This window comes from Nelumbo nucifera, chromosome 1, assembly GCF_055504915.1.
Source record: "Nelumbo nucifera cultivar China Antique chromosome 1, China Antique-T2T, whole genome shotgun sequence".
Lineage (NCBI taxonomy): Eukaryota > Viridiplantae > Streptophyta > Magnoliopsida > Proteales > Nelumbonaceae > Nelumbo > Nelumbo nucifera.
This window is the reverse complement of record NC_142649.1, coordinates 201,082,264-201,102,771: the sequence shown is the minus strand read 5'-3', so window position 1 is coordinate 201,102,771 and position 20,508 is coordinate 201,082,264. Positions and strand designations below refer to the sequence as shown.

The following is a 20,508-nucleotide window of genomic DNA, read 5'->3' as shown; positions in this document are numbered from 1 at the left end:
CTCCTAAGTTTAATCCATTAATATGTTTGGTTTGAAATGCCTCCCAGGTTTAACCCATTAATATGTTGGGTTTGAAGGAAAATGTAGGGAAAGGAAGGGAAAGGCAGGGAAACCTTTACAAACCTTGGATTGGTTTCCCTGTTATAAAACAAGGTTGGGAATCCCTGTTATTAGTACTAGAAAATCATTTTTGACATCAAACATGTCCATGGTTGAAAATCTGTTAAACTTCCACTCTCTAAAATAGCGTAAGTTATAAAACAAGAAAGCAAGTGTAATTCTTACATTTTCTCAAAAGAAGTGTAGTTCTTAGTTATTAATAAATATAGTCTGTTCATATACATTTGCTACATAACGAATCAGCAAAAACTTTCTTCATCCATTTTCTCTCCTCTTGTTTGGAATAGCCGGCGATCATTGCAACCAAGATGATCTTCAGTCTGGGGCAAATGACCTACTGATGCAGCTGAACAATCTCCAAACTGGGACATTGGAGCCAAGAGTGATCGTAGTTTACATAGTACATCCAACCATGGACATGTTTAACTCTCATCTTCAGATTTTTTTTTGGCAATTACCTTTCATCTTCAGACTACGGAAGTTCGCTGACAGTTGTTGGACTTCTTAAGTTAGAAAATGATCGATCATGTGCTGGATGACATCTACACCCTCTGAATGAATGAAGTGATCTTTGACCTGCAAAACATCCGATAGTTCCTTTAAACAAGATCGAGGGAAATGTTTAACCCAAAAGCTTGTTGTGGGTTGCATTTTTTAACACGACAGGAAATGGTTGGGAGGTCAACTGTTACGGGGCGCACTAAGATTTGATTTAGTAAACTGAATTGTGGACCCCCCCCCCCCCCAAAGTTTTCCTACCATGCTGTTGTATGTTGTCCACTATCTTGACACTGTAGTAGGGGCACTCTTTTCAGATTACCACTAAAGACATTTTAACGGTAGCCATCTTACCGACAAAAAAAGGCCCAAAATTGAGCTGCTGTATCCCTGCATAAAATCCCTAAAACATTGGGAGAATGACCAATTAGCCCAGGGTCAGAATTTATAGGCTCAAAGTACTGTCGGGGTAGGTGCCAGTTCAAGGGGGGGGGGGGTTACTAATAGACTAGGAAGGGGGCTGCAAAAAAGATTTCTGAGGGGAATTGCAGTCCAAAAATCCCTAAAATATTGGGAGAATGACTGATTAGCCCAGGGTCAGAATTCGTAGGCTCAAAGTACTGTCGGGGTAGGTGCCAGTTCAGAATTGATGCCAATTCACGGGCAGGCGTTGGTGCATAGAGTGTGGTTTGTGGTCCTTTTGAATGTTTATAGCTCTGCAGCATAAATCAGAAATCTGCATTGGGCAAATCCATACTTCTCCGTAAAATATTTGAACCACCATCATTGCAAAAAATTGACAAGACATTTAAGTGTACTTCTTTGAGCATCTTAAGTCAATGAATATATATAGATAAAAATATTTGGACAAGACACTACACACACACTTAAGATGCATTGCAGGCCAGGCTGGGCCTGAACACAACCTAGGCCCAAGCCTAGAATTTCCGGTCCGGGATGAAAATGGTCACCCCTACTGACAGTTTATCAGTTAAAACCATCGTGGTTTAAATCTCAGGTTCACAGCATGGAGAATAGCCTCACATATCCAGATCATGGTTTTAAAAGGCTGCCGAGGTGAGGCCAAAGGCCTATGCCTTGAGGTGAGGCAGACCAAAAAGGCCTGACCTCGATAACCTTTTCCTCCATAGACAAGGCTTAGGCCTTGAGTTGGTAGAGGCGTAAGCCTTTCGGCCTTTAGCCTCATCATCCTCAAGGCCTACACCCCAAGTATTAACTCTGTCAATGCTGAATAATCATATTTTACAGGGGTAAAATTGGATTAAAGGAAAATAAACAAACCCCAAAAGCTTATGACATGTTTTTCTATGTTTTCGAAGTAGAGCAGAAACTAGAGAGTCAGAGACGAGAGAAGAAAATGAATAGCTCAATAGACTAAGAGATGAACCAGTTACCAGTGTTAAGGGTAAGAGGAGGGTGAGAGACTGTTGTTTTACAGTACTAGTGCACCAAAAACGAAGAAGGTGGCAAAGATCATTAGGGTCAGACTAAGACAAACTAGTAGGCCCCTCCTTTTCCTGTTCTTTTCTGGTTTTTTTTTTTTTCTTCTTTTTCAATGATCTCTGTTCGGTGGTTTCTATTCTTCATGATTATGAGATTGTCGATGGGAACAAAATCCATGGAACTTCAAAATGTTCTGATGTCGTATTTCTGTTAATACATGTATCTCAATCATGAAACTTTCATCTAAGATGGCCCACTGCCTTCCAATGGCTTAAATTTCTTCACTGCTACTACATGGCTTGTAGGTAGCTCTATTGTGTAAACTCTTCCATGACTTCCAGCCCCAAATATGCAATATTTAATTTGGAATAAAAATTATGTCACTTCAATAATGTCTTCATATGCAATCTTACTGTGTTCATTCCAAAAGCTGAAAACATCTGTAGGAATCAAATCCATATTTAATATATCAAATAAGCCGCATAATATTATATAAAATCTTAATTTTGTGTTTTCTCATGTCCTTGTTTTTTTTTTATGAATGCCTCGTGTCCTTAATATTTATAGCTATATCCATAAAATTTTACTTTTTTTTGTGCGAGGCTTAAGCCTCACCCCTATCCCAACCAACTGCCTCGCCTCCGCCTTTGGCCTTTTAAGACCTTGATCCAGATTAACCAAACCAATACCATGTTCTAATTTCTGATTGTTGTTTATATATTGCTATATGATTTCAGACTACTTTATCTGCCTGCCTAAATGACAGTGCAGTAATTGTGTGTGTGTGTGTGTGTGTGTGTGTGTGTGAGAGAGAGAGAGAGAGACCTGAATCACACTATGTGCAGAAAACCTCTGTCTGCTGCTGTGAAAGCTAACGTCTACCTTTTCCCATGACACACAAGAGAGACCCGTCACCAGCTCCTCTGCATGGTATAATCAAATCTTAGAAGCAACTTCTTCAATATTTCTGATTTTAGATAAAACAGTTTGTCATAACCAATATAAAAATAAATAAAAACAAAACAGTTTATCATAAAAGAGACAGCAACAGAACCTATGCAAAAAAAATACAAGTTATGCCAGCTATTTAATTTTTACAATCATCTACATGGACATAGTACAACAGCTGAATATATGAAAATTTCAGGGGCAAAAAAACTGACTTAATAATCAATAAAGGAATTTAAGCGCTTCAAAGCATTAAAAGAATAGAACATGGATTAAGTCTTTTACCCAAACGAGGTAGGCAATTTGTTGTGGGACTTGTCAGTTACAAAACGCTATTATTAAAATGAAATACAAGTACCACTCCCAGATTTAACATATGTTTAGTGTATCTCCTGCTTGTGCAACACAACCTCAACAATAAGCAGGTCAACTGAAAGAGAGAATCAAGTAATACATAGTAGGATTTTGTTGCTTCATTTGTTCTATTACATATATACCCATAAACATTTCTTTAGAAAACAAACAATGTAGTGCTTCCAATTTCAACAAATCTAATACTCATGGCATACACAAGTAGTGCCATAATATGTAACATGAAGAATGAATAAGATTGGGCCAAGGGAAGGTACTAGTTTTTGGTTTTGGTTTTGCTCCAGTTACTTTATTGACTCATTAACTGTAGATACTTGAAACTAAAACAGGATATGAACTTCCAGTATGATTTAGATTGTTCACTCATCGGTATTGCCAGGAAAACATCATATACAATAATGACACCATAGAATCTTAGTAGCTTTGTGTTCTCCTTTTACTTTTAAAGGGCTAGTCTGGAACAATGTACACCAATTATTAATTCACACCATATCACATGTAAAGCTGTCACTATTGAGATAATCAAGCTTGGAATCTGCTTTGGCAGACATAAATTAATGGGAAAAATAAAACCATTCAACGGCGGATAAAGAATTCAGAAGAGGAGCGCTAGTAAACAACAAGTTTATTCAACTCTTCAAAACTTCACCTGTAGACATGGTGTGGCCCATGAAAAGAAACACAAAATTGGACTTGGATATAAACTCATGGGTTCCACCTTGTCTGTATTCAGTAGGGTGAAGGAATTCAAGAGTAGCATAAACTCGTTTTCATGAGTCCCATAATTAAAACCATGTTGACCTTTCTAAAGTTTTTCAACAAAATAAATCATCAAATATGCCAGCACATAAAGCAAGGAATGAAACAAATGCAAAAATCAATCTAAATTTTGAAAAAGAACCTAAAGGAAATGAGACAATGGTAAGTAATAACAAACAGAAACATGTGCATTCATAGTGGGAAAAAATAAAACTAGATATAGTTAATATTCAAACAGAAACAAAAATTTGACAAGACTGCAGATATCTGAAGCTGGTTTCACCAACCACTAAAGGTACTAACCTTCTAGAATATCAGAACCTTCCTCCATCAAAATGGACCCCTTACTAACATTTGCCTTGGTGTACTCTTCATACACAATATGTGGATATTTCTCACTTAGAGAATCCTCCCACTAGTAACCAAGAAGTAACACGGTTATCACATTGCAATTTAGCTTAAATAAATGGATGCACTACTGAAAGCTGAAAACATTACCTTTGGCAGTTCACTATTACGTCTAATTGATGATGTTCTCCAGCCAACAATATCTTAATAGCATATAGTTATGGAAATAAAAATGGCAATTGAAGCAGAATTCTTATCAACAAAAAAGTTAACCAAGAACTATTTTGATGGATAAAAGAGGATACGATCATAGCCAACATTTGAATATGCCACACGCCGTTTGAATACACGAAGAGCAGACCTACATTAGCGAGAATTACCACCATAGTTATGTATGCAACTATATTGGAGAAAGAGATGCCTAAATTTTTTACAATCCACTGAAGCAATTTACAGAAGGTAAAGAAGTTAAAAATACATGAAATAAAGGTCACCATAATCCTCAACCATGCATCGTAGTAATGGAGGTTTCCCATCCTCAGAATCAGTAAGAAAAAGATGTACACCCGTTCTCCTAAATATCCAATGAATAACACGACTTGCAGCCCTTTCAAAGGCGGTTACCCCAAAAAGAAATGGAACCTAAAAATAGAAAAGAAATCACCAAATCTTATTAAAAATCAGGTAACTCCATCCAATTGTTAATAATCAATAAAGGTGTAAACAGAATCCCAAAATCCAAACAGTCAAAGTCTTCAAAACATTTTATAAAATAAAGCTCAGAAATTTCTGATTCATTGTACATAGTACAATCCAGATTTCCCACAGATCATGTCAATTAAAGATATCTATAGCAAAACAAAAAATGGAGAAATACTAATACAAGTTTCATGGCTTCCGCCCCGATCTGAATTAGTTTTAATAGAAACAGTCCTTAAAAGCAGACCCTTAAAATAGGGATTTTATTCAAGATTGAACATTAGGGGTGCAACTAAGCTACTAATTGGATCTACATGAAATCATGGCTGAGGTTTTCTGATCCACTAAACAGGACCTCTGTAATATGCACTGAACAGAGCAGACCTATGGTGGACCAGATACCCACACTTAACTCGTATACTCAGAGTAGTTCAGACCTCAGGCAGGATGTATAGTTGACCTTGCACCCAATCATGACAATATTAGGCTTACAAATTTGAAAGGTGGAAACAAACTCCAATCCACCTCACGCTCACCATCCAGCATATTTCATGCTTAACATAATTTAGTATGATAAGCCAATAAATTTAACTCAATCAATTTCCAAGATTTGACCTCAAAAAGAATATAAATCCAAACTTCTAAATATTAGTACTTGAGCAGAAATTGTCCACCAACACAAAATGCATGTGACAGCATGTCAAAGATATATTTCCTATTAAATGTATTTTTAGTTTAGACACGTCAGGATATTTCCTAAAAAATAAATCGTTTTATCATAATGATTCCCTTGATAAAATACTAGAGAGTGACCCCTGTACTAAGTACAGGGCCAGTATTCTGATTTTTTTTATTTATATATTCTAATGATTTTGTTTAACACCCATTTTTTATGTTGTAAATTTAGCTTACTATTTTATTTGATTTTTTATGTATAGATATGTTTTTAATTTAAGAGATTGAGTCAAGTTTTATTTCTAAATAATAACCCACTGTATGGATGCTACATCATTTGAAATGAGTTTCATTTTTTTTTTCTTTTTTAATGGAGATAACTACCACTAACTGTTTTGAGAGTGGAGGTAACTACCATTTGAAAGGGTAGACATGTCTGAGGAAGGAAGCTTCTGCTTGAGAGTAGAAATAACCACTTTTGAGATGCTCTTTCTTGAGAAAATAAGATGCCACTTTTCTGAGGGAGAAGCTCTCTAGTCTGAGGGCTTTGTTTTAAAATATATAGATTTTGTTAACAATGGCATGTAAAGAGATATTTCATGCATATCCCTTCAAAAAATACTTTGGAGAAGCAAGACCAAGGTGTGTATATCAAATCCAAAATTTATGTTCTCCCAAATGGAGAAATAAGGGGGTTCTTCAAGAATCAAGTTGACAAGTTGGTGAGGAGGGTATTAGACTCCCACTTCTTGGATTTCTGTTCTCAAGGAGTCTAAGGAGATCCACTACACTGATGTCTTGTCATCTCATAGTATAATGGTCTGAACTACATAATTTCTTATGCTATGTTGTCTTTCGTGGAGAAGAATCATTTTATATCAGTTTATAAGATATACATTGGTGGGATTTGCCCATTTTAGTAAATACAAACATACATATATACATACATATATATGTGTGTGTGTGTGTGTATATATATATATGTATGTATGTATGTATGTTTGTACGTATGTGTGTATTTCATGCAAAACAACAAGTTTTCTATTAAACAGAAAAGAGAAAAAGAAATTTATTAGTACTTTCAATGTATAAAAAAAAATAATGTAGATAATTTTTTATTGAGATTCTAAGCATCTCCATAAGATTCATTTGGGAAGTAAGAAAAGGCCTTTGTCTTATCTTGCTTGTGCTGCTTCAAATTTCTCAACTGAGCCAGCCTTAAATGTCAGCAACCGTTCAAGCTTACTTCATGAAAGTTTCATTTACAATAGTATTTCCAAATTAGAGAAAGCGCCAACATAATTGAAACTCTTGAACATGGATGCAAGGCAACAATAAATACCTGCTTGTTACCCCTTGAACCAAGATGAGGTGTAGCAACAGTAATAAAATTCATTGCCTCCAGACCACATATTGTGCCCCTTGGGTCTTCATCACATGTACGATCCAATGCAATTTCACTTTTAGAAGGTCTAAATAGTCTCCCAACAGCATATCTTGCTACCAGTCCTCCCATGGAATGTGCAACAAAAGAAATCTTCCTTACACTTGGCTTTCGTTCAATTACTTCTAAGACCTGATTTTAAAGGTGGTGTCATAGACCAATATAATAGCAGCATCATTGTGCATGTTGTTTTGATAATATTAATGAATAAAGGAAGTGAAACTGGCAATAAGTATAAATGTATAACATAATCTAACAAACCTCCACAGCTAATCTCTCACCCATGACATCTATGCCATCTAATGTCAGTGTAGACACATTGCTTTCACTACCTGCAACATGTGTCAACCAGCCAAAAGTGAGATGAAGCAAATGGTTGTCAAACAAAGAAGACTGAGACTGCACATGAAACCATCCCCTATAAGAAAATGTAGACTTTGGGACATCAACATTTTCAAATGCAAGGCAAAAAATAACATAGCACGATATTGATGACACATTAACAGATGGCACATTAAGAAACACAATATTGATGCCTATGCTGCACACAAAATAGTACATAGGTACAAATATTGAAATGCAACACAAGAACCACTTGTCAGATTGAGAAAACTCGGAAATAACAATCATAGATTTGGCAACATGAATTAGATAATATGAATTACTACATCTTTAATAAAAAAGAATATACTTAATTCTTTTTAGATAAACCTTATTTTATCACAAAGAAAAGAAGAAAAATACACGCCACAATAAAAAACACCAAAACCAAACTAGAAAAAGTACACAAAGCCATCTAACAAAAAATTCTTTCCTCCCCACAACTACACAACTCATTACAATATTGACGACGACATCACTACTGTGAACTCATTATGAACAATTAGGGCTCTTCACGGGTCGGGTTGGATCGGTTTACTGGGGTTTTCCCAACCGACCCAACCTGGTCGGGTTACCTGAGGTGGAAACCGAAACCGACCCACTGATAGGCAAAACCGACCTGGTCGGTTTGAGTCGGGTTGGGTCGGTTTGGGTCGGTTTCGGTTTTGCTCCTGTACAAAAAGGACAGAGAAGCCTAGAAGGAAATTTATTGAGTTGAGAGTCATACTCAAATTGTATTATTTAGAGAATAGAGATTGTGCTTGAGTTGAGGACTTGAGGGGCTAATGGGGGCGGACCAAGTTAGAAATAGAAGAGAAGACAAAAGTTAATAAAATAGAAAGTCAAACTGTTTTATAGAAAGAAGGCTGAAATATTTATATTTCAAGAAACTTTCTAATAGGAACTAGAAGACTAGTTAAGTAGGAACTAGAACTAGAAGACTAATTGGTTCGGTTCGGTTCGGGTCAGTTTCGGTTTTCACACAAGAAAACCGAAACCAACCCGATACATCGGTTTACGAATTTTCCCAACCCGAAACCGACCGGTGCTGATGAAAACCCAGCCGACTCGGGTTGGGTCGGTCCGGGTTGGTCGGTTTGGTCGGGTTGGACCTTCTTATGAACAGCCCTATGAACAATTAAGGGATCAATAAATAAGGTAAAGAAAATGTCAATTTTTTATGATTCTTCAAGTGGTAACAAAGTCATCCAGGTAGGGAAAACTATAAACCATCAACCAATTAGACTACAATTTGCCTTGTTACCAAATCATTAGCTTTGGTTTTGAGTTGAGCACAATATTTTAAAAAATTGTAATCATATTGTAAATCGTAGAGAAAGTTGAATTGAATTGAATTGTAAATCACATCATAAATCATAAGATTATTTCTATTTTCTACAAACTTGTCAAAAAATAAATAGACATATTAAAAACCTATATATATATAGGAAAGTGACTTCACTCTATATCTACCATATATGTAGTATGTACAAAAACTAGAATTTACCACTTATGCAATAGAAACCTAAGATGATATAATCAAGTTTTATTTGAAAATAAACTCAATTTCTAGTCTTAAATATCATAAATAAATCATTTTCTAGTAAGGGCTTTAAAAAAAGTCTCCCTTGGCAAAACTAAATATAAATAAAAAAATCACAAAGTAGATAACTAATTCTTAATTGAATTTATTTGAATAGTAAAAATAGTATAAATCATAAGTTTAATGAATCAAATCTACTATTCAAACAAGAATCATAAGATTTTTGCAAAAAAAAAAAAAAACGGTTTCAAACATAAGATTTGAATCAAACCTTTTGGATTCATGATTCAAATCGTGAATTGCATCGTTAATCATAAGATTTTGACAACATTGGTTGAGCGCAATGTCTTTAAACTAGACCTGACCAGATGATTGTTTATTTCTAGTTTGATGGTTTGGTTGGGGTAAAGCGGTTATCAAACTAGGAAATGCACGGTATTTGGTTCAACCTTGGTCCAATTTTAAAAAGCACCCATCCATTGTCTATGATAGACAAGTCAAATTCACCCATTCACCATTTATGGGTGATGACCATTCATCCATACTACTTTAGAATTGGTCAAGTGTGTATGTTATGCTAGAAGGCTAATTCATGATATAATCTATGGTACTTGGAGGGAAAGGAATAATAGCACATTTGAGAACTCTTGACAGTAAATCTGATTGAAGGTTATAGCAAAAGAGAAGAGAAGAGAAGAGGAGAGGAGAAGAGAAGGAAGAAAGAAGAAGTGTTGAGGCAATGGAACAGTGCTGGTGGCGCCAACTTCATTATAATATATAGGGCGAAAATAATAAAAAGGGAATGACCCTTGTGCCCCTACTAAGTGAAGGTACAATAATAGAGTAAAATACAAAGGCTTTAATCAGCCAAACAGACCCTAGCAAACATAAAATCAATTATTTCAACACTCCCCCTCAAGTTGGAGAATAGATGTCAATGATGCCCAACTTGTCACACAAATCATTATGCCGCACATGATGAAGACCTTTGGTGAAGATGTCTGCAAGTTGTTCTTCTGGGCTGACATATGGGGTGCACACTTCTCCACTTACAAGTTTCTCTCTAATAAAATGCTTGTCCACTTCAATGTGTTTCGTCCTATCATGGACGACTGGATTAGTTGCAATGTTGATAGCAGCCTTATTGTCGCAATAGAGTGACATAGGGTTGCTAACTGTAAAACCCAGTTCTCCTAACAGATTTCTTATCCACATGATTTCAGCAACTCCATGAGACATAACTTTGTATTCTGCTTCAGCACTAGACCTGGCCACCACACTTTGCTTCTTACTTCTCCATGTGACTAGGTTTCCCTTTACAAAGGCACAATATCCACCGGTAGACTTTCGGTCATCAATTTCCACTGCCCAATCAGCATCAGTATATACCTCCACCTTTAAATGTCCATGTTTCTAGAACAACAAACCAGCTCCAGGAAATTTCTTGAGGTATCTGAGGATCCTCTCTGCAGCTTCAAGGTGAGTTGTCCTAAGATTGTGCATGAACTGACTAAGGACACCCACTGCATAAGCAATATCAGGCCTGGTCATAGACAAATACAAGAGTCTCTCTACAAGTCTCTGAAACTTCTTCACATCTTTCAAGAACTCTCCCTGACTGTCTCCCAGATGATAGTTAGGTTCAATTAGTGAGTCAATTGGTCTCACCCCCAGTTTGCTCGTATCTTCTAGTAGATCTAGTACATATTTCCATTGGGAAATAAAGATGCCCTTGTGAGAGTGGGCAACTTCAATTCCAAGGAAATAACGCAAGGGGCCTAGATCTTTCACTTCAAATTGAGTGGCTAAGAACTTTTTTGGTCTTTGTATTTCAGCCTCCCAATCTTTTGTGATCACTATGTCATCCACATACACAATTAGAGCTGCAATTTTCCCTTCACCTTTCTTCACAAATAGTGTGTGATCTGACTAACATTGTTTGAACCCCATCTGTTGAACTGCTAAGTGGAACTTACTAAACTAAGCCCAAGGAGATTGTTTCAGCCCATATAAAGATTTTTTTAACTTGCACACTTTCTGTTCACTGATTTTAACACAAAAACCTGGAGGTTGGGTCATGTACACTTCCTCTTCTAAGTCACCATTCAAGAAAGCATTTTTTATTTCCAATTGGTGAAGTTCCCAGTCAAGATTTGCCACCAATGAAAGGAGAATTTTGATAGAGGTCATCTTGGCTACCGAGGCAAAAGTCTCTACATAGTCCACTCCATATACTTGTGTAAAACCTTTTGCCACCAGTCTGGCCTTGTACCTTTCAACAGTTCCATCAGCCTTGTGTTTCACTATGAACACCCACTTGCACCCCACTGGTTCCTTCCCTTCAGGAAGATCCACTAACTCCCAAGTGTCATTTTTGTGTAATGCATCAACATCTTCCTTCATTGCATCTGTCCATTCAGGTTTGGATAAAGCTTCTACCACATTCTTAGGAATGGGGATACTGTCAACAGAGGAGAGGAATGCACGATATAAAGATGAAATATGATCATAGGACACAAAGTGAGAGATAAGGTGGTTAGTGGTACAAGATCTAACACCCTTTCTCTTAGCAATAGGAACATCAAGATCTTTTTTTCTTTTTGATAAATGAGAGTAGTTTTATTAATTCAAAAAATAGTAGTACATTCAGCCTAGGAAGAGGCACGAGGTGTTACCTCCCCCTAGGACTGAGTCATAAACACTAAACAAACACAAGCCTGAAACATAGTTACAAAGTGGCCCAAAACAGATCTCCCCTTGACACCCCTTGCTTAGCCAAAGAATCAGCCATTGCATTTGCTGATCTGCTGACCCACCGAAACATGACTGACATATTCCTTGTTAGCCATTTAACTTTCTTTAACAGATCCTTATAGCCCCAACAAGCTGTCTCTGGACTTGTCAACCAGCCCACTACTACCTTGGAATCCCCTTCTACTATCAAATTATTCACTCCAAGTTGACTGGCCATCTGTATACCTTGTACCGTTGCTAGTATCTCTGCCCTTACAAAATCACCAACACCCACTAGTCCTAAAAATAAAGACAACATGTTGCTATCTTTGTCTCTCAGAATCCCCCGTATTCCAGATGGCCCTGGGTTACCTTGGCAACTACCATCAAAGTTCAGTTTTACCACTCCATCCGGTGGGGATTCCCATTCAGCTTGTGATTTGTTCTTTGTGGAGACTGTAGAAGCCACTGCTGCCCAGTTTCTCCTTAAATCGTCAAAGGAGTAATCTGCCAACAAATGTGAAGATTTTAGCCACGAGACTGTCCTTGTCATTATGCATTCCTTAATTTCAACAAGACTTCTTTCCTTTTCTTGAAATATTCTAGCATTTATCTCCTCCCATAAAGTCCACAAGGTAGCGGCTCTGATACATTTCCACATTAGCTTCCCTCTTTTTGTCCATCTTCCAAAGGTAGCCGGAATGAACAACAGCTTTACTTCGGAGGGCAAGTTCCACCTGCACCCAAATAGTGCAACAACCCAGTTCCAAATATTGGCAGCAAAAGAGCACGATATCAGTAAATGGTTACAGTCCTCACCTTTCACTTAATACAAGAAGCACCAATTTAGGGACAAACACAAGTAAGGTTTCTTCTTTTGCAAGTTTTCCACCATATTGATCTTATCCAAGTAGGAACATCAAGATCATTAATGACAGAGGAATCAACATTGAGAGGAGCAGGCATATCAATATAAGCAAGTGTACCCGGTTGATGGGAAGGATCAACCTCCGATGAAGCCGATGATGTTGGTTGCATAGTGTCAGGTTCCACGGCTCTACTCTGTTGGCTTTTGTGGCGGCGAAGAAAGACACGAAATGGAGGAGAGTCAGGTAGAGGAGGTAGTTGAGTCTGAGCCTGTTTCTCCTCAACCCTACTCTCCCCTTGAGGAGAAACCGAGAAGAAATGTTGATTCTCAAAAAATGACACATCTATTGAGACATAGTACTTACGAGAGATGGGATCATAGCAACGGTACCCCTTTTGAGATAGAAAGTAACCAAGGAAGACACAAGGAATAGCACGAGAATCAAGTTTACCCCGAATAGGTGACAAGTTATGAACAAAGCAACGACACCCAAAAACACGCATTGGAATGGGGAACAACAGAGTTGTATGAAACAAAAGCTGATGTGGGGCTTTATACTCTAGTAACCGAGAGGGCAGTTGATGATGTACCTAGCACACAAAACAACATCCATCCAAAAGCGTTTCAGAACATTCATATGGATTAACAAGCCACGAGCTACATCAAGAAGATGACAGTTTTTTCTTTTAGCAACACCGTTTTGTTGAGGTGTCCTAGCACAAGAGCTTCGTTGAAGTGATCCACTCAAAGCAAAGAATTCCGTGAGATCACTATGGAAGTATTCTTTTGCATTGTCCAACTGGAAAATATGGATTTCAGTTTGGAACTGAGTGAACACCATGCGTTGAAAGTCTTTCACAATTTTAGGCACTTCCTCTCTAGACCACATAAGGTAAACCCAGGTGTATCTAGAGTAATCATCGATCAAGGTAATGAAGTACTTATATCCAGCCTCAGTAGGTAGAGTAACAGGGCCCCAAACATTAGAATAAACAATATGAAACGGAAATTCAGATCTTTCATTTCTCAAAGGAAAAGTGCTTGTACAATGTTTACTCAATTGACATGTCTAGCACTGCAACTGACTCACTAACAAAGACTCAAACAACTTTCGAGACAAAACTTTTAACGACTCAACAGAAAGATGACCAAGACGACTATGCCATAAATAGGCTTGACTCTCATTGAACGAACTCAAGGACTCTGTAGCCACAATACCAGCTTTATTCTCCAACACATAGAGGCCATCCACCATGCTTCCTCTACCAATCGTCTTCCCCGAGGCCAAATCCTAAAACACACATGAAGACGGATAAAAAGTAACTGAACAGTTCAAGGAGTCGGTAATACTACTAATGGAAAGCGGATTTATAGGTAATTTAGGAACAAGTAGTACGTTAGAAAGGGTAAGGCCGAGTGGGAGAAATATGGTTCCTTGGTCGGCTATGGTAACCATCAGCTAGTTTCACCTTATCTCTCCCAGAGAGAAGTTGTATGCCTGAAATAAATTTGACTTACCGGACATGTGGTTTGAGACTCCGGAGTCAATTACCCAAGGGGAATCAGAGGTATGAGATGACATATGGAAGGCAGTGGCAGTGTTACCTGAAGTAGATGCAAAAGAGGTAGGAGTAGGACCAATATCCATCTAGCGAAGAGTCCTACCATATAACTCCAAATGGTCACGGAAGGAGTTGATGATCTCTTCCTTAGGATCAGAACTGTGATGTCTTTCCTGAGTTACCATGGGACCAGTCTCTTGAGATGCCATATTAGCTGAGTTATACCTTTTCTGAGTTTGCTAACTTGGTTTCTTACCCTGATCAGTTGTTGACTTCTTACCCAAATCTTGTGCCCATTTAGGTTTTCCATGGAGATCTCAGCAGGTATCTCTGGTGCGTCTTGCCTTCTGGCAATGAGTGCACCAAAGCTTACTCTTATCATATATTCTCTTCTGAGAGTCACCTTTCTTAGAACCACCTCCGACATTAGTATTTGAACTTCCCCGAACAGCTAGAGCAACTGGCTCCCCCTCTGTAGAATTCATCACATTTCTTCTACTTTCTTCTGAATGAACCAAGGCATAAACCTCCTAAACTGATGGCAAGTCTTTACTTCCCAAGATCTGCACCCTGATGGACTCATATGAAGGATTCAGCCCCAAGAGGAAGGCAAATACCCGTTGCTAAGATACAAGTGATTTGTATGCCTTTGCATCCTCATCACACTTCCAGTTAACATTCCGATAGTGATCAAGTTCTTTCCATATCGATGTCAGATCTGAATAGTACACTGAGAGACTCCTTTCCCCCTGCTTGCAAGTGGACGATTCCACTTGCAGTTGGTATATCTTGGCATAGTGTCTCCGCTCTGAATAAGAAGACTTTGCTTGTTCCCATATTTCACAAGCAGTTTCAGCCCACATAAAAGTTTTTCTCACCTGTGGCAGCATGGAAACCAAGAGCCAAGACATCACCATACTATTTTCTTGGTTCCATCTATCATATTCAGCACTTCCGCTCTTCGGTTCCTTCACTTTCCCATTGATGTATCATATTTTTCCCCTAGCAATGATGTAGAGTTTTATTCCCCTAGACCATTCAAAGTAATTCAAACCATCAAAGGGAATAACAACCATGGGGAAACTCATATCCATTCCCCCACTTACCCCATTTTGATTTCCAGAAATCCCTGAAGTAGTAAAATTCTCAAAAGACATGGTCAATACAGATTTTTTTATCAAAAAACTTCAACTTAGGATCCCTCCTTATATCAGAACAAAAATCTCCACACACAAGTGATTAGTCCACCCACACTGTAGTTTTTGGACTTAATCTGAGCACAAGACCAGCACCAATTTCCAGAAAAAACAAGATGACAGATCTGATTTTCAGACCTATAGGGAGTAGCAGTCCCAGCCTACTAGTTTTCTCAACAGGCCTACAAGCAATAATCACACGGGGGAAATCCTTGCACACAAGGCATCAAGCCAACAAGTAGAGAAAACAGGTCATATGTGACCTACAACAACCTTTCACAGGTATAGGATCACACGATCCAAAACAAACAAAGGAAAAACCTCACAAGGGTGTGCCGACATTCAGTGGTTCAGGTCCATTCGTTTTCCTCTTGGTACACGACCAAGGGAAGAGAAGAAAAGAAAAAAAAATGGGGCAGTACCAATTGTTGGTCTGATTCGATCAACCCAGATGTACTCCTCTGTTCCGCCCAAATTCAGTAGCTTAGAGAAGACACTTGATCGCCCAGATTCAATGGCCACGCTCTGATACCATCTTGACAATAAATCAGATTGAAGGTTACAGCAAAAGAGAAGAGAAGAGAAGAGAAGAGAAGAGAAGAGGAGAAGAGAAGAAGAAAGAAGTGTCGAGGCAATGGAACAGTGCTGGCGGCACCAGCTTCATTATAATATATAGGGCGAAAAAAATAAGAAAGGAAATGACCCTTGTGCCCCTACTAAGTGATGGTACAATAATAAATTAAAATAAAAAGGCTTTAATCAGCCAAACAAACCCTAACACACATAAAATCAATTATTTCAACAAGAACAAAAAAAAGCAAAAAAAAGAAAGAAAAAAAAAAAAAAAACTTTGTTGGAGATCTGTGGTGTTTTTTTGGTGGGGGTGTTGTTACTTCTCTTTCTTCTAAGCTCATAGATGAAAGCCTCCAACAACATCAAAGGCATCTCCTTCAAGGACCTTCACCAGTGTACTAGACTAGTGATACAAACTCTAGAACGGAAGAGTTGTTACTCCTCTAATAGGGGCACCCATTGATAAGCATTCATAAACAATGTTTTAAAACGCAGAGGCCTGAGACCTAGTTCAAAACATAAGAGGTGTAAGTCTTCCAAACACAAGAAGACGAAAGCCTCCTTAAGAGGAGGGGGATGAGGAGGGAGGAGGGAGGAGGAAAAGAGGAAGGAGGATCTCATTTTTCTTTATTTTTAATAAAAATCTTTTATATTAAGAAGAACGAAGATGCATAACACTAGCTAAAAGGTGGGGTCTTGTTGAAGCGGAGGCGAGCAAGCCAAAGCAGAGCAAGACTCCCCTAGCACAAAGAAACCAAATTGGGCTGCAATAGATAGAGCACTCTACCCACTTTCTTTCCCCTTCTCTTTCCTTTCTCTTTTTTTCTTTTCTTTTTTTTTGATAATTCTCTTTTTTTCTTTTCTTTCTTTCTTTCCCTTCCCTTTCTTTTCCTTTCCTTTCCTTTCTTTTCTTTTTTCTCTCTTTTTCTTTTCTTTTTTTTGTCTTTTTGTATAAGGTGTGCATGAGGCGTATGCCTCTAGCATGCCTAAAAAAAAAGGCATATGAAGCATACGCCTCAGAGGTATCAACACCTCTAGCATACACCTCAGGGCATTTTGGGGGTTCCACGCTTTCCCACACCTTTTAAAACACAATCTGTAACTTAACCCCTTGGAAATAAAGGAGACTCTACCAAATAAATTAGATGGAGAAAAGAGTGATAAGCTTCTATGTTCAAATCAAGTGGATCCCAAGACAGATGAATTCAATTGCATATTGTTTAGCTAGTCCAAAGTAAGAAGGCATCTTTGTATGCAAAAGCTGAATACCTAATTAGTGTCAATTTCAATAAAGACCTAACACTGAGAGTAATGTTTACAAGCCTCTCAAGAATCCACCATAAAAATGATGACTGCTTTGCAGCTTCCCATGTTAATTAGTGATGAGTAGCATGGATTTTAGGATAGACATTTCAATAGAGATGGAGTTTCCAGATGAAAAAGGGCTTTAATTGAAGTTATCAATATTCTTAGAAAAAAGGGAAAAGCCCCTGCCAAGGTCATTTCCATAGAAAATTCAATTCCATCAAAAAGAGAAATGCCTCTTTTTCTTTTTTCTTGTTTTTTTTTTTTTGAGATAAGGTATAACTTGATAAGCCTTTTTAGTTAACCTCCAAGAAGATAAATCATTCCCGTAAGCACTTAGGAAACCCTCTTCCCTTTCATAGATTCATAATTGTTGTTTATTGCTGAATTTCCTTTGAGTGTAATTCTGTAAATCAGAATAACATGATGAAGCTACATACAAATAGAAACAGGGCTTCCAAGTGATTTTTGTTATAAGTAATAAAGAGACCCAGTCTCTCTGCTCATCTTCAGGAACCTAAAATATTAATTGGTGGGGGTGGGGGCTTTTCAAAATAAGGCAAAACCTGCAATATTGTTTAATGGAGCTCGAAGAAATGTGGTCAGTGCCAAAAATATAGAACTTGCGGAAGAAAAAAAAAACTTACAATGAACAATCACTTTGTCAGGGAGCATTTTAACAAACTGCTCAGCTGCAAATTTCCAGTCGGTGGAACTGCACGGAGAAAGCAAAATATCCCAAAAGTAAACAATTAATCGAAGTACAACAACGTGTAGAACAGAATAAAATAAAATAATTAAGAAGCTATTGTGAAGACAGGGATGTGAAGTCAAAATAAGACCGGTAGATTTAAATCTGTATATAGGCATAACCTTAAGAATCAAAAGAACCGAAAAATTCACGTAAAGATAAAAAATATACACCGTCTTTTTGAATTCAAAACAAACCAAAATCTAACCCTCCATCAAAACCGCTTCCGGTATCCCAATTGCACTCCCAAACAAACAGAAATAGTAGAAATCTCATCCAACTATCAGAAAAATTATGACAACAAAAAAAGTATAAATAAATAAACAATTGGGATAAAAAAAAAAGGAGCCGACCTTCCTAGAATCCCATTGACCATGATAACAAGATGATCAGCCGTAGAAGCAGAACCATTACAACTCCAAACATCTCGACCCCCATTAATCGATTCCGAACAAACACCATTCTCTTCCGGATCAAAATCCACACTCTTCCCCATTTCTGGTTCGAAGGATCAAAAAACAACGACGAAGAACGAAGAAAATTACAGGAAGAAAGGGTATCTAAATTCTAAACAAAACAGGGATCGTTCATTCTGTGGTTGCAAGAAAAAAAAAAGACTCACAGTCAAAAGAAACAGAGAAAAAAAAAAGTTGAAGAAGAAGAAAGAAGAAAGCAAGGAGAAGGGCGTAAGTGGTAAGAGATGTAAGAAGTAAATAAGATGGAAAAAAGAATAGAAAGCAGCAACGGGGGAAAGGGGAAAGGGGAAACGAAGGAAAGACGTAACGAAGGGTGAACGAAAACGAAATGCAAAACGTAGACGCGTCGCTGAAGATGTCCATCAAACACGTTCAACAAGGTCATGATCGTCTATATAACTAATTAATTATTATTATTTTGTAACAATCAAGCGGGACCCACTTGCATTCTATAATATAACACAACACACTGATCATCATGTTTTTTTTTTTATTTTGATCAAAACGAAAAGTGCTACACATAAAAAAGTATGATCATAAATCATAAAAAAATATAATATATAAGATATAAGATATTTATTTTTTTGGGTAAATCGACACGTAGGTGTAGGTGTAGGTGAACAGTTGGACGAGATTTTGGTGTTATGAGTTGTGTTGTGCCTACTGAACCGAACATAGCAGCAGGCGTCGAAGAGGGTAATATGTTTATCAGACAAACTGAAATCAAATACCAATATATAATCCGACGCACCCACCCACCATCCTCTGAAACATCATCAGACCGATCAGACCACGTGAGCTGAGGTAGTGGTACCACTTGATTACTTAGGAGGTTAAGCAAAAGTTCATCATTTCCGTTCGCCGTACAATAAATGAGAAGTCGTGATGGATAATGATTATGAATATCAATCAAATGAGAGAATACGCAAACGCAACGCAAGGCATTGGAATAATGGTTATGGAACTTTTGATGATTTACGGTTACCTACCTCTACCCATTCAGCGGTTCAGCCATTCAGGCTGGGAGTGGGGACTGTGGTGGAGTTTGGCCATGGCCTGCGCTGAATGTCAGAACTCCGTCCCCCCCCCCCCCCCCTTCGATGAGATCGACGCCTTGTTTTTTTGGTGTCTTTTTCTCTTGATCCTCCTCCCTTTCTATTTTATTCTTTCTTTTTGTCTTTTTTTTTTTTTTTTTCTCTCTCTCTCCGTGTCAGTCAGTGTTTTTTTGGCTATTTCCCTGCATGTATACCCATACCCTGTTCACATCAGTGGAACTTGCCATTGAAAATATTACAAGGAGGTCAAGATATGCCAACAGCTAGCTTCAAGGCCGCCTTTTTCTTCTTTTCGGTCTTCCTGTTGAGCAAAGGCCAAACACCATAAGAAATAAGAGTATAGTTTTTCACCAACCAAAAACATAAAAATAATATATATCTAATCTAATCGAATTAAAACTGAGGTTAACAAAAATCAGTCAGTGCTTGACCCATGGGCCTAATGCTATTTTGGTCTCCAAACTTTAAAATGCAATAATTCAATACTCGAACTTTTAAAATGTGTCAATTCAGTACCTACCGCCATCTATTAAGTGGCATTTGAAAAAGGCATAAATGTCCTTTAAATGTCATTTAATTTTCTTTATCAACCATACAAATGTTGACAAAAAATAAACAGTCTCAAACCCTTGCCTCCTCCTGGATATTCCAGTGACCCCAACTTTCTTAAATAGAAGAAGCAAAGATTTATGACTATTCATTTTTTGTCAATGTTTTTAATAGTTGATAAAGAAAATT

At 37.7% G+C, this 20,508-nt stretch overlaps 1 protein-coding gene across 3 annotated transcripts; it reads right to left on the bottom strand.

The window, feature by feature from the left end:
- Positions 1-203: 203 nt before the first annotated feature.
- LOC104610477 (lipid droplet phospholipase 1-like) lies at positions 204-19,773 on the bottom strand. Of its 3 annotated transcripts, XM_088895855.1 has the most exons (11): positions 18,593-19,422; positions 18,136-18,203; positions 7,589-7,659; positions 7,226-7,459; positions 4,988-5,151; positions 4,815-4,870; positions 4,660-4,712; positions 4,465-4,576; positions 2,908-3,005; positions 579-696; positions 287-482 (listed from the first exon to the last, which is right to left on the bottom strand). In XM_088895855.1, the coding sequence occupies exons 1-10, from the start codon at positions 18,733-18,735 to the stop codon at positions 625-627; spliced, it is 1,071 nt and encodes a 356-aa protein (XP_088751981.1). In that variant the 5' UTR covers positions 18,736-19,422; the 3' UTR covers positions 287-482; positions 579-624. The 3 variants fall into 3 exon arrangements, with proteins under 3 accessions (XP_019055493.1, XP_010275408.1, XP_088751981.1); XM_019199948.2 differs by lacking the exon at positions 18,593-19,422 and adding an exon at positions 19,705-19,773 and having other exon boundaries at positions 204-696; XM_010277106.3 differs by having other exon boundaries at positions 204-696.
- Between the last annotated feature and the right edge of the window lie 735 nt (positions 19,774-20,508).

What these genes read in the sequence shown, in the direction of transcription:
- LOC104610477 (XM_010277106.3), bottom strand. Translation starts at nt 18,735, where the DNA reads ATGGGGAAGAGTGTGGATTTTGATCCGGAAGAGAATGGTGTTTGTTCG. An exon ending in TATGGTGACCTTTATTTCAT is followed by an intron (nt 4,871 to 4,987) that starts GTATTTTTAACT and finishes TCGCTAATGTAG; the next exon opens with GTCTGCTCTTCGTGTATTCA. An exon ending in TTCAAATGTTGGCTATGATC is followed by an intron (nt 4,713 to 4,814) that starts GTATCCTCTTTT and finishes TATGCTATTAAG; the next exon opens with ATATTGTTGGCTGGAGAACA.